The 14,266-nt window shown below is 42.5% G+C and overlaps 1 protein-coding gene across 4 annotated transcripts in view; it reads left to right on the top strand.

The window, feature by feature from the left end:
* Nucleotides 1–13,625, top strand: part of SEC23B (SEC23 homolog B, COPII coat complex component) — a 38,357-nt gene extending 24,732 nt beyond the window's left edge. For 3 of the 4 annotated variants that reach the window (XM_082359556.1, XM_082359557.1, XM_082359558.1), the window contains 5 exons: nucleotides 1,682–1,843; nucleotides 2,681–2,767; nucleotides 5,495–5,650; nucleotides 6,036–6,101; nucleotides 13,152–13,625. In XM_082359556.1, coding sequence (XP_082215682.1) covers nucleotides 1,682–1,843; nucleotides 2,681–2,767; nucleotides 5,495–5,650; nucleotides 6,036–6,101; nucleotides 13,152–13,241 — 561 coding nt within the window. In that variant the 3' untranslated portion in view covers nucleotides 13,242–13,625. Of the gene's footprint in view, nucleotides 1–1,681; nucleotides 1,844–2,468; nucleotides 2,639–2,680; nucleotides 2,768–5,494; nucleotides 5,651–6,035; nucleotides 6,102–13,151 lie in introns of those variants that run through there. The other variant, XM_082359559.1, reaches the window with a different exon arrangement.
* Nucleotides 13,626–14,266: the final 641 nt, after the last annotated feature.

Raw genomic sequence — 14,266 nt, 5'->3', positions numbered from 1 at the left:
TTCAGAAGGATGGAGTTGGTCTGGGAAGTGGCATGCAGTCTTTCTAAAGCTGGGGAATCTTTTTTTCAAGAGGAGCCTCTCAACAGCCAGCACAGAGAGCAGACAGACGTGGTGACCCGTACCCCTGGGCCCCGAGGATCTGCTAAGGCTCGGAGGGCAGTTTGAAAACCACCAAATTTAGATGATGTCTTAGATTCTTCTGTTGAAGCGTCTAGCATAGAGGTCCAGAGCCAGGCAGCCTGGAGCAGAGGCCGGCTCTGCCGCTCAGTGGCGAGGGGTCTTAGGCACGTTGCCTGCCCCTTGGTCTCCTTGCCTGTGAACTAGGGGTGGTAAGAGAGCTTTCCTCGTGGCTTGTCGGGGGGACTCGATCATTCTTGTCCAGTGTTCTGTGCCCTGCACGTAGGATGTGCTGAATGTCAGCGTGGGTCATTATTTAGGAACCTACAATTCATTATATTCAAAAGCTTCTCAGGAAGCTTTGTTTCTTTGTTTTATTTTTGTCTACGTTGGGTCTTCAGAGCTGTGCGCGGGCTTTCTCTAGTTGCGGTGAGCGGGGGCTACTCTTTGTTGCGGTGCGCGGGCTTCTCATTGCAGTGGCTTCTCTTGTTGCGGAGCACAGGCTCTAGGCGCGTGGGCTCAGCAGTTGTGGCTCGCAGGCTCTAGGTGCACGGGCTCAGTAGTTGTGGCTCGTGGGCTCTAGGCGCGCAGGCTCAGTAGTTGTGGCACACGGGCTTAGTTGCTCCACGGCATGTGGGATCTTCCTGGACCAGGGATCAAACCCGTGTCCCCTGCATTAGCAGGCGGATTCTTAACCACTGCACCACCAGGGAAGTCCCTCTCAGGAAGCTTTGTACTTCTCAAGGCAGGTCGTTTTCATCTTCTGGCAGCTCTTTAGCATGAGCTAACAGCTGCTCTCCCACCGCTGCTCCTTGGGGGCTGGAAGGAATGCATCTCTGTCTGCAGTGGCGACTCCTGGCCTTTTCTCCCTTGAGCTCCTCACTCCCAGCGCTCTGCCTATGTCTCAGCACTGTGGCCTCTCCTGTGCTGTCACTGTGCCTGGCGTCCCTCCCCTGCCTCTGGCTTCTTCTCACACGTCTTTTAGGCCCCAGTGGCTTTGGGGACGCTCCTGCTGCACCTCACCCCCACCCCATCGTACCAGGACTTTCCTGCGCTGGGGCCCTGAGTGCGCCTTTTCCCCACTGGACTGTGACCTCTTCAGAGCAGAAACTCTGCTCTGCGACCTGGCCCGGTGACTCCAGAAAGCAGTGCTTCTTTGCCTTGCCTCTTTCATGCAGGAGCTTTGACACGCCCAGAGGGCCTCCTCTTTTTCTAAAAATTATGTTTATTTCTAATTGTAGTGAAAACCCCATAACATAAAATTGACCACCTTCATCGTTTTTAAGTGTGCAGTGTGGTGTAGTGTTACGTATGTCTGATTGTTGAGCAGGGAATCTTGAGAACTTTCTCATCTCATGAACCTGAACTCTGTACCGTTAAACAGCAGCTCTCCCCTCCCTCCTGCCTGGCCCCCGGGGCTGCCACTCCACTCTGGTTCATTGAACCCAGAGGCCTTTTTCCTAAGGGCTAGGTTCTCCTGTTTCCAGGGCGGGGGCAGGTCTACTCTCTGGGTGTCTAGGAAGGTGACAGCTGTGTGCATTTGTCTTTTTCTCTGTAAATGCAGTTCATGTTCCATCTGAGGAGGTCTCCATTTCTTCAAGTCTTCAACAACAGCCCTGATGAGTCGTCGTATTATCGACACCACTTTGCCCGACAGGACCTAACCCAGTCCCTCATCATGATCCAGCCCATCCTCTACTCCTATTCCTTCCACGGGCCTCCAGAGGTAAGGGCCGCTGTGAGTGCTTCTCCCACAGTTGGAATCACCTAATACAGACTGTTTTTTCTAGCATGTTTACTCTTAGAGCAAAACTGTAAAAAAGAAAACTTTGAGTCTTTATAGTAATTTTAACATTATTTCTGAGTGTTAAAAAAATGTGCATAGGAAAAAGTCATAGGACGTGTAAAATTAGAACACAATTTAAATGTTCAATAGCAGGAAAATTAAGTAATCTAAGAAATATTCACCAAGTTTATGTAACATAATAAGGTAAATCCTTATGTTAAATAAAAAAGTAGAAACTTTTCTAAATTATGACTTTTTAAAAGCCTGCAAGAATTAAAAACTATAAGGAAATAAACCAAAATTTCAATATTTGTTGTTCTTGAGTAGAAATTTTCAAATTTTGCTAAATGAATGTAAGTTTAAGTTACTTTTCTTATTGAAATAAAAGTCATAGTCAAATGTATTTTGTAGTAAACTTTAAAATTTGTATCAAAGGATGTTCTTTTTCATGTAGGCATTGGAGTTCTCTGTCATCTACAGCAGTAGATTTGAGAGAAATATGTCTCTGATAGAATATATTTCTAGCACAAAACTGAGAAAATTTGGAATTATTTCTGGTTCCTAGAGCAAAAGCTAACGTTCATCTCACTTCCCAGTTGATGAGGGATTATCTGGAGCCTGTTTTTTCTACCAAGTTGAAATCTAGAACTGCCTAGTCAGGGAGCAGAATGTGGGGATTTGGCACGAAGAGGAGACCCTCCCTGCTGGGTGTGGGGTTGGCGGGTGGCCGTGTGGACACCGCGGGAAGACCTGTGCCATCTCTCCCTTTCGCTTCAGCCTGTGCTCCTGGACAGTAGCAGCATTCTAGCTGACAGAATCTTGCTGATGGACACATTCTTCCAAATTGTCATTTATCTTGGTGAGGTAAGATGAAGTTAATTTCTTTCTTACTATCATTTTTTACTAATTTAGGTTTTTATGACATCTGAAAAAAGAATTTGGGCTTAGAAAACCCACAGTTTATTATAATGAGTATAGTGGCTTTTATGCTAGTGAATAAAATTTTTTTTTCAGGTCCCTGAAAAAAGGGGGTATTTGTATATTTAGTAATTTTAATATTACTTGCTATAAGTAAACGTCAGGTTGTCCTTTTATTTTTTTTAATTCTTATGCAGCTTTTTTTTTTTTTTTTTGGGGCCATGCCGCAAGGCTTGCGGGATCTTAGTTCCCCGATCAGGGATTGAACCTGTGCCCTCGGCAGTGAAAGCGTGGAGATCTAACCACCAGGGAATTCCCTAATTTTTTATACACTTCTTAAAGGTTACTTTTCTCATGTTGTACAACACATCCTTGAGCCAGTAGTTTGTACCTCCCACTCCCCCACCTGTATATACACTGCCCCCCACTCCACAAACCACTTGTTTGTTCTCTATACCTGTGAGTCTGCTTCTTTTTTGTTACATCACTAGTTGTATTTTTCAGATTCCACATGTAAGTGATATCATACAGTATTTGTCTTTGTTTGACTTATTTCACTTAGCAGAATACCCTCTAGATCCATCCATGTTGCTGCAGATGGCAGAATTTCATTCTTTTTTATGGCTGAGTAGTATTCCATTGTATATATCTACCATGTTTTCTTTATCCATTCATCTGTTGATGGACACTTAGGTTGCTTCCATATCTTGGCAATTATAAATAATGCCGCCATGAAAATTGGGGTGCATGTGTCTTTTCGAATTAGTGTTTTTGTTTTTTACGGATATATACCCAGGAGAGTAGAATTGCTGGGTCTTATGGTAGTTCTATTTCTAGTTATTTGAGAAACCTCCATACTGTTTTTCAGGTGGTCCTTTTAAATCACTATGATTTATTGCTTTCTGAGTTGTCAGGCAAGATCAGTTTACTTTTCGTCAGTAAACTTTTTATATTCACACTGTCCTTTCAGAGTTATGTTAGAGTCACTAGTAAATACTGCTAGGTTTGGGACTAGAGTTTTTCTCTGAGGTAATGTGGCCCAGTGAACCTTATGCCAGGTCTGTGGATCCCTAGGATGGCTATGGATGGTGTTCAGGGCAGCATGCATTTCTTTCTCAAAGAGGTTCATGCCCTAAGGAAACGAATGGCTCCTCAGGAGAAAATCCTTTAACTGAGTGTTATATTCAGGGATATATTCTCTTTTTTGTCTGTTGTACATTTTTTACCTTCAGTACATTGCTTTGGCAACTGACTTGACTTCCTGGTGTCTGTACATTAGGAGTGATTTCAGATGTCATGAAGAGATGTAAATTGTGTTTCAGCATTCTTTAATGCCCTAGAAAGAAATGGTTTTTCTAATAACTAACAGGCATTTTATAACTTTAAACTATTTTCAGCATATTAACAGCCACTCTGCTAGCCACTTGCGCACAGGTGTCAGGTCATCAGTAGTGGTCCTAGACTTAAGGCTGGGTGACCGACCAGCTGCTGTTCCCGCTGATTCCTTCAGGAGCTTCCTGTGTCTTCAGCTCATCCCTTATAGACATCTCTGACTACAGCTGCTGTCCTGTTCCTTCACACATTGATTGAGCACCTTCTGTGTGCAAGGGATAGGTTCTAAAGATGAAGGCAGATGACCTTGCCCTCGCCCTTTGAAAGTCCTAAGCCTTCTGATTGCGGGGGTTCTTATGAACTCTTGGACGCAAGCAAGCCGATGGGCATTCCCTCCACGCCACCAGCCAGTCAGAAATTAAGACCTGGGAAACGGCGCTGGCGCAGTAGGGGAGGTGAGAGCAGGCTGGTCTCCTGACAGCAGTTCTGTTTCCAGAGCACATTCCTCACTTGTTACGTCTTCTTACTCCATTTTCTCTCTCCATTGCTTTCTTTTTTAGTATCCCCCGAATAACATGTGAAAGCACTTCCGTTTAGTTATAAAGATATATTAATCAGTCAGTGAGTATTTCTTCACTTCCGGCATGATTAAGGTGTGTTTCCTAGCACAGTTGCTGACGGGAATTAAAGAAAGATTGAGACACCATGTTTAGTTGGGGAGACAGTCTTTCCTTTCCACACTTTGGTGTATTGCCTTCTGCTTTTTGCCTAATTAACACCCATGCTTTGATTCTTACAGTTTATCTCCACCACCAAGAGGCCCGGGGCCCCGGGGAGCAGGGGTTAGGGTGGAGTTGGTCCCACCCGCCCGTGGCACTGCCGAGCCCCGGAGGAGGGCGTGAGATGTGTGCCACCAGGAAAGAGAAGGGGCAGTGGAGTCTGTATAGGAAGCCGGCAAACCCCGTTCCCTGCCAGGGGTTGCGAGGACGTGAGGGCTAGACTGAGCGATAGCGGGGGAGGTGGAGAGCAGGGGAGCCCAGGGCTCCTTGGGGCACCCGATCCGGGGTGTTTGTCAGTACAGTTAGAAAGGGGAGGGGAGGTGTGGTGGGCACTGACATTTCCGGCAGGACTGTGTAGGCGGGGGTGTCGTGGACGCAGTGCTCGGCTTACTCACGCTCCTGGTCAGCTCCACATGGCTCCCCTCGGACACTCGTCTCCCTCGACAGAAGACTTTGTCACTGGAAACAAGTTCCGGGTGGGACGTTAGAATGTCAGGGGCGTCGGAGAAGGCTGTCATCACAGCATCTCCACGGTAGTTTTGATTCCTTTGTTTTGGTGTAGACCATAGCCCAGTGGCAGAAAGCCGGCTACCAGGACATGCCTGAGTACGAAAACTTCAAGCACCTTCTGCAGGCGCCCCTGGACGATGCTCAGGAGATCCTGCACGCGCGCTTCCCCATGCCGCGGTACGTCAGCACGGAGCACGGAGGCAGCCAGGTGAGCGAGCCCAGCCCGGCCCTGGCGCTCTGTTGGCTTTATGATGCGTTCTCGTGGCTGTAAATCCAAACTGCCTGGTTCGTATCTTATATGGTGACATAAATTGACACATAGGTCAGCTTCCAAATATGACTTCTTTTTAAATGAGTGGTCAAAATATGTTGGTGTAAAGTAGAGGATTGCCAGAATGAAATACACTCCATGTTTCAGGAACCCTAATAAATGGAGAGGCTTTGGGCTTAAACTAAAGAAAAACTAAAGAAAAGGGTTCCTATGTGGTAAAAAATTTCTAATTTAACAAAATGTAAAAACTTTTTTTCTATTACACTAATATTAATGCCACTTTTAGTCTTTAAATCTAAATCTCTCTCTTTTTTTTTTAAAGGCTCGATTCCTTTTGTCCAAAGTGAATCCATCTCAGACACACAATAACCTGTATGCTTGGGGACAGGTGAGTAATTGTCAGGTATTTGAGTAGGAGGCCAGGCTGCTTTTTTAAAGACTTGTTTTTAAATTCTACAAATTGGGGAATTCCTTGGTGGTCCAGTGGTTAGGACTCGGCGCTTTCACTGCCGGGGATCGGATTCGATCCCTGGTTGGGGAACTAAGATCCTGCAAGCTGCAAGGTGCGGCCAAAAAGAAAAGAAAAGATAAATAAATAAATTCTACAAATTTATTGAATTGAATCCCTTTTGGCCCAGAGACAGAGTAACTTGGGTATTTTGCTGGGAAGAAAACTTTGAATAATACAGTAATTCCCCTTACCCATGTTTTCGCTTTACAAGGTTTCAGTTACCTGAGGTCGGCTGTGGTCAGAAAATTCCAGAAGTAATTCATTAGTTTTGAATTATGCAGCATTCTGAGTAGCCTGGTGAAATCTCACACCTTCCGGCTCCCTCCCACCTGGGGAGTGCGTTATCTTTGTCCAGTGTTTCCAGACTGTGTATGCCAATATTAATTAGCACCTGTACAGGAAAACCTTAGTACTTGCAGGGTTCTGTTCTGCCTGTGGTTTGAGGCAGCCACTGGGGTCTGGGAAGCTGCCCACCCTGGATAAGGGGGGGACTAGGGACTTCTGTGTAGGCTGGGGGTGGGGACATGCCCTGTGTGGATCCCCTTCTGCAGTACACAGCGGAGTCTGACAGGTTCAGGCCAGAGGACAGAACGCTGAACTGTGGCCTCCACGTGCTTCCCTCGGAGACACAGTGGCATTGCCCAGAGTCCCCACACTTCTCTCTCCCCCAGGAGTGCAGGGCAAACACATGGACTCACGCTCACCATTCCTTCTGCCTCCTCTTCACTTTTTAGCTCCAATTTCCTTCTTTATCTGATTATTCCCAGCATTTATGTCTCCCTCAAATGAGTCTTTTCTTTCATTCTGTTTTCTTATAACATTTTTTGGGAGGTAATTGTAAATTTATATGCAGTTGTATGAAACAATACAGAGAGATCCCCTTTGCTCTTTACCCAGTTCCCCCCCCCGCCACCGGTGGTAACGTCTTGCAAAACTGTAATACAGTATCATAACCAGGACATTAAGATATGCATTTCCACCAGCACAAGGATCTCTCATGTTGCCCTTGTATAGTTATGCTCACTTCTCTCCTGGTCTCCTGTTTTCTATTTCTATAAGTGTGTCATAAAAAAGTTAACATGTGTTACATACACAGGGAACTGTATTCAATATCTTATAATAATCCATAATGGAAAAGAATATGAAAAGAATATATGTATGTATGTATAGCTGAATCACTTTGCTGTACACCTGAAACTAACTCAACATTGTAAATCAGCTATACTTCAATTTTAAAAAAACAGTTACATATATGAAACCACATGGTACATAAACTTTTGAGATTGGCTTTTTTCCCTCAGCATACTTATCTAGAGATTCATTTAAGTGTCAAATTTATAGGTAATTTGTTCCTTTTTATTTGCCAAGTAGTATTCTGTGGTATAGACATACTGCATTTTATTTAATTATTCACCCATTGAAGGACAGCTGGGTTGTTTACAGTTTCTTTTGTTTTTTTTTGGCTGTGTTGGGTCTCTGTTGCTGTGCGCGGGCTTTCTCTAGTTGCGGTGAGCGGGGGCTACTCTTCGTTGCGGTGCGCGGGCTTCTCATTGTGGTGGCTTCTCTTGTTGTGGGGCATGGGCTCTAGACGCGCGGACTCAGTAGTTGTGGCTCGCAGGCTCTAGAGCACAGGCTCAGTAGTTGCGGCGCACGGGCTTAGTTGCTCCGCGGCATGTGGGATCTTCCTGGACCAGGGCACGGGCCCGTGACCCCTGCATTGTGCCAACAGGGAAGCCCTTGTACAGGTTTCTTATAAACTTTTTTTTTTTTTTGGCCATGCCGCACAGCTTGTGAGATCTTAGTTCCCGGACAAGGGATTAAACCTGGGCCCTCGGCAGTGAGAGCACCAAGTCCTAACCACTGGATTACTGGGGAATCCCCTGAACATTTATTAAATCTATTTTTATTTCTTTCATCAGTGTTGTGTATTTTCACTTTCTTTCTTTTTTTTTTTTTTTTTGAGTGATTGTGAATGGTACTGTACTTTTAATTTCAGTGTCCAGTTGTTCATTGCTAGTACAGATCTTCCTCAGCTTGTGATGCGATTGCATCCCAATAAATCCATCATAACTTGAAAATGCGTTTAATACACCTAACCTACCGAATATCATACCTTAGCCTGGCCTACCTTAAATATGCTCAGAACACTTAGATTAGACTACAGTTGGGCAAAATCATCTAACACAAACCGTATTTTATAATGAAGTGTTGAATAGCTCATGTAACTTATTGAACGCTGTACTGAAAGTGAAGAACAGAATGGTTGTGAGTGTCTTGGTTGTTGGCCCATATGATCAGTGTGGCTGGGAGCCACCCAGGATCACGGGGGAGGATCGTACTGCATGTTGGTAGCCTAGGAAAAGACCACAATTCAAAATGTGTATGGTTTCTACTGAGTGAGTACTGCTTTTATACCATCATAAAGTCAAAAAATCGTAAGTCAGCAACCATCTATATATAGAAATAAAGTTGTTTTTGTATACTTGTCTAATATCCTGTGACCTTCCTGAGTCACTTATTACTTTGGGGAGTTTTTTGGTAGATTCCTTGGGATTTTTTACAGACAGTCATGTCTTCTGCAAGGAGGGACAGTTCATTTCTTCCTTTCCAATCTGAATACCTATTGTTTCCTTTTGTTGTTCTGTTGTCTATTTTCAATGTCATTTATATCTGCTCTAATCTTTATTTTCTTCCTTCTGCTTGCTTTAGGTTTATTTCCTTCATTTTCTAGGTTCTTGAGGTAGGAGTTTAGATTATTGACGTGAGGCTTTTCTCTTCTTCAGTGTATGCATTTAGTGCTCTTAATTCCCTTTGCAGTACTGCTTTTGCTGTGTCCTACAGGTTTTGATTATGTTGTATTTTCATTTTCATTCAATTTGATATATTTTTTAAAAATTTCTCTTGAGGGTTCTTGACTCTTGGATTATTTAGAAGTATTGCTTAGTTTCCACGGATTTTCTTGTTGTCTTCAGTTAATTGATTTCTATTTTGATTCCATTGTGGTTAGAGGATATACTTTGTATTATTTCAACTTTTAAAAATTTGTTGAAGTTTGTTTTGTGGCCCAGGATATGGTATGTCTTGGCATATGTTCCATGGTCACTTGAATAGGCGTTCTGCTATTGTTGGATAAATTGTCTTATAAATGTCAATTAGGTCCTGTTAGTTGATGGTGGTGTTAAGTTCTTATATATCCCTGCTGATTATCTGTATAGTTCTATCCGTTTTTGAGAGAGGATGTTGAGGTTTCCAACTCTTAATGGTGAGTTTGTTTCTCTTTTGCGTTCTGTCAGGTTTTTGTTCACATGTTTTTCAGCTCTGTTGTTTGTTACATACACACTTAGGATTGCCCTTTCTTTTTGGTGGATTGACCCTTTTATCATTATATGATGTCCCCACTATCTCTGGTAATTTTGTTTGCACTACTATCTACTTTATCTGGCCTTTATAAAGCCCACACTTATCTTTCTTTTATTCTTTTTATTTATTATGCAAAAAAATTAATGTTTGCATGATATACCTCTTTCCATCCTTTAACTTTCAACCTGCTTCTATCATATATTTTTTTAATCTACTCTGCTAAACTCATAATAAATTTGCTTATTTGGACCATTTATATTTAATGTAGTTACTGATATGTTAGGGCTTATTAAGTCTGCCATTTTATTTTTTTTGTTTTCTGTGCTTTTCATTTCTCTGTTTTCTTTTTCCTTCCTTCCTGTGGGTTACTTGAACATTCCTTATAATTCCATTTTAACTTGTTCACAGTGTTTTTTTTAGTGTATCTCTTTTTGTAGCATTTTTTAGCAGTTATTCCTGGTTGCTCTAGATATTAGAGCATTACATTACATTATGTGTACCTAGCTTATCATGGTCTACTGGTGTTATCTTTTTTACCAGTTCAAATGAAGTATAGAAAACCTACCTCCGCCTCACTTCATGTCCCTTTACCCTCTCCCATTTATGATATAATTGTGTTAAATGTTTCCTCTGTGTGCATCAGACAGTGTTACAGTTTTTCTTCAGCCATAATTTATAAATCTAAGAGAAGATGGAAAACCTATTATTTTTCTCTGTAGTTTTGCTTACTGTGTCCTTTATTCCTTCTTAATACTCCGGAGTTTCTTCTTTTATCTTTTCCTTTCTGTTCAGAAATCTTCCTTTAGCAATTCTTTTCGGGGTAAGTCTTCTGGTGATAGACTCTTAGTTTTCCTTCATTTGAGAATCTCTTGATTTCCTCTTCAATCCTGAACAATATTTTCTCTGGATATAGGATTCTGGTGACAGTCCTTTTTCTTAGGCAGTTGAAAAATATTGATAAAATGTAATCTTTCTCTGGCCACTTTCAAAATTTTTTGTTAGTTTCAAATGTTGAAATACCATATGTTTTTGTGTGAATTTCTCTGAATTTATCCTATTTGGAATTTGCCCAACTTCTTGATTCTGTATATTTATGCCGCTTGCCAAACTTGGATAGTTTTCAGTCATTACTTTCTACAATACTTTTTCAGCCTGCCTTGCCTTTCTTTCTCTTTGGGACCTCAGTGATGCAAGTGTTAGGTCATTTGTAGTTCCACAGCTCAGTTGGGTACTTTCTATTATTTTTATCTTCCAGTTTATTGACTCTTATCTCTGTTCCCTTTCTGCTGTTGCATTCAAACTTTTTATATGTTACTGTATTTTTTAGTTATAAAATGTTCATTTGGATTTTCTTTGTCTTATATTTCTTTTGTGACACTTTGTTTTCATTTGTTTCAAGTGTGTTCCTAATTGCTCCTTGAAGCATTTTTATCATGGCTGCTTTAGTCTTTGTCAGGTAATTCTAACACTGTCGTCAACTCAGTGTTAATACCTGTTGACTGTCTTTTTTCTCATTCATTTTGAGATCTTGACTCTTGGTATAACAAGTGATTTTTGATTGATACGTGGACATTTTCGTATTTATTATGAGACTCTGGATCGATTTAAACCTGTTTTGGCTGGCTTCTTGTCACACTGCTCTGGCAGGGAAGGGGGTGGTACATTGTTTCATTTCTGGCAGGTGAGACAGGGGTTGAGGTTTTCCATTGGCCTCTGTCGACACCTGAGGTGGAGGGCGACTTCTTGTTACTGTGTGTGGGGACGGGAGTTCCAGCTCCCCACCTGGTTCCCATTGATTCTGTTGTGGAGGTGGCCTTGTAACTGGTGGGTGATGGTGAAAGTGCTTTCTCTGCCCTAAGCCTTCTCTGATACCACCCCAGTGGGTGGGGCGTGGACGTCTTATTACTACCAGGTGTGGGGTAGAAGTCCAGGCTCCCTGTATGGTCTCTGCGGACACCATGGGTGCAGGGAGACTTCTTACTGGCCAGCAGGGATGAAATTCCTGGCTCCATACTTGGCCTTTTCTGATACCACCCTGGTGGGATTGTTGGGTCCCTCAGTACTGCCATGTGAGGGTGCAAGTCTACACTATCCGCTCAGCCTTTTCTGTCTTGCTAGGCTGCCCTCATCTTTTGCTAGAGAAAGTGGGCTCTTTTTGTTGTAGTTTTTGTCTGTGCTCAATAACTGTTGCCAGCTTTTTCAGCTCCCAGTCTGGTGTGCATGCACGAGGCACAAAGGAAGCCCTGGGAACTAGCCGCTGTGTGGTTCCCTGCATCCCAGGGTCGCTAGTTAATCTGCTGTCTTTTCACCACCTTTCAAAGTCTTCTTATGTTTGTTTTATATAAAACATCCAGGGTTCTTAGTTGTACTTAGTTGAAGGAATGAGGAAAAGTACATCTACTTTTTCTTCCCAGAGAAATCCTTTTATAAAACTTTAATCATGCTTATATTTTTCTAATTATAACAGTAGTAATGTTTCATTTTTAGAAGACTAGTGTATGTAAAAAAAAAAATTTAGAAAGAAAGTTTAAATTACATAGAATGCTACTAGCTAGAGTTAAGTACTTCTGGCTTCTTTCTAGTTAATATAAAAGGTATATATCATGTATATCTGTGTGTGTGTGCGTGTGTGTGCATATGTATATATTTTTTTTTAACAAATTGGAATCTTTTTAGAAATCAAGGTTTCTATTCAATACTTTTTCCCTTAACGTTAATTGAATCATAAGCATTTCTTGATAGTGCAGAGATCCATCTGTTTAGTGGATACTGATTCACCTCATTGAGAATACGCTGTTACCAAGCTTCTGTTGTAAGCAGATCATTTAAGAGCATCAGGCTGGTTGTGGCAGGGTGGTGGGGAAGATGAGAGATGGGGCGTGTGGGCCCCCAGGAGTTCATGCCTGCTGGGAGCCAGACCCTGGATGAGTCATCAGAACTACACAGGGGGTTAAAGTAGAAGGGCATATGCTCAAAACTGTGTGTAGTGGCAGGAATGGCCTGATATGAGTGGATCAGGGAAGGGTTTTGTGAGGAAATTATGCTTTAGTTGAAAAGATTAGCTAGGCAGGGCTTCCCTGGTGGCGCAGTGGTTGAGAGTCTGCCTGCCAATGCAGGGGACACGGGTTCGAGCTCTGGTCTGGGAAGATCCCACATGCCACGGAGCAGTTGGGCCCGTGAGCCACAACTACTGAGCCTACGCGTCTGGAGCCTGTGCTCTGCAACAAGAGAGGCCGCCGAAAAAAAAAAAAAAAAAAAAAAAAAAAAAGAGAGGCCGCCGATAGAGAGGCCCGCGCGCCGCGATGAAGAGTGGCCCCCGCTCGCCGCAACTGGAGAAAGCCCTCGCACAGAAACGAAGACCCAACACAGCCAAAAATAAACATAAAAATAAATAAATTAAAAAAATAAAAAAGATTAGCTAGGCAGAGGATGGGGCTGTGTGGCAGGAGTGCTCTTGGCAGACGGACAGCACTTGCTGATTTTGTGAGGGGAAGGGTCCTTAATAACGCATGAATTCCAACCAGCTTCTAAGAGACCTGCCAGTAAACCTTTTTCATTAAACTTCAGGAAACAGGAGCGCCCATCCTGACTGATGACGTCAGCCTGCAGGTGTTCATGGACCATTTGAAGAAACTGGCTGTCTCCAGTGCCTGCTGAGCTGAGGACATGAGAAGGAAATGGAAGAAGACACTGTCACACTGTGCTCACAGTTGTTTATAAAGGCTTAACGTTCCTTTTACGTTTCTGCTGCATTTTAATAAATAATGAAAAGAAGTGTTATGTAACGCTTTAGATTTTAATTTGTTTGTATTCCTTATCTGTGTCCTTTTCTTTACACCATAAAATTATAAGGTCATAAACGTTTTGGTACCGGTAGATGTTTATATGCTTTTTGTATCCTAACTTTTTAGAGTCTGTATAAAATCAGAGCTAATGTATTTTGGCGGCTTGCTTACATGAAAATCATAATGATCAGAAAGGAAATAAATCTGGATGAAGAAGCACTGGTTAAAATAATGCTAATACAAATTTGATTTCTGAGGTCTCTGTGTAAGTCTGTGTGTTTTAAGTAAATTCCCCAAGAGGTAATTCCTGAACTTAATCTTCATTTACTGTCCAAGTATTAACAGACAAGGAAAAGTGAGAAATATGTGAAACTTTATTGAGGCAGAGTGGTCTGGAGTGGCACTGTTCCTACCTCACCTGAGATACAGAGAACAGATTGCTGGTCACCAGTGGGGAAGGGGTGGGGGAGGGTGAAATGGGTGAAGGGGGTCAACTGCATGGTGCTGGGTGGTGGTGGGCACACTGCAGTGCATACAGAAGTTGAATTATAATGTACACATGAAACATACAGTGTTATAAACCAGTGTTACCTCAGTTAATAAGTTCCAGCTTATTCTACTCAGTGGAGTTCATCCTTGTTTAGAGGTTGTATCCCCTTTTAACATGGGCCAATTGCTAGGACAACTGTCATCCAGGAATTTCTTTTGTTTGGACTCCTAGGTTAGTTCCAGTTTTCCTTTTATCTCATAAGTCATTTTGCTGCCTTAAGTGACTGTTTTTAAAAAGAGCATACAAGAGATAATTCACAGAACCTGTTCTGTCTCCATACCTGACAGCTTTACTGAGTATAAAATCTAGGCCCAAAGTAATATTATCTCAGAACTTTGGAGGCATTT

This window comes from Balaenoptera borealis (assembly GCF_965194805.1).
Source record: "Balaenoptera borealis genome assembly, chromosome: 16".
Taxonomy (NCBI): Eukaryota; Metazoa; Chordata; class Mammalia; order Artiodactyla; family Balaenopteridae; genus Balaenoptera; species Balaenoptera borealis.
Note: the sequence above shows the minus strand (reverse complement) of the source record. Positions and strands in the feature narration are given on the sequence as shown.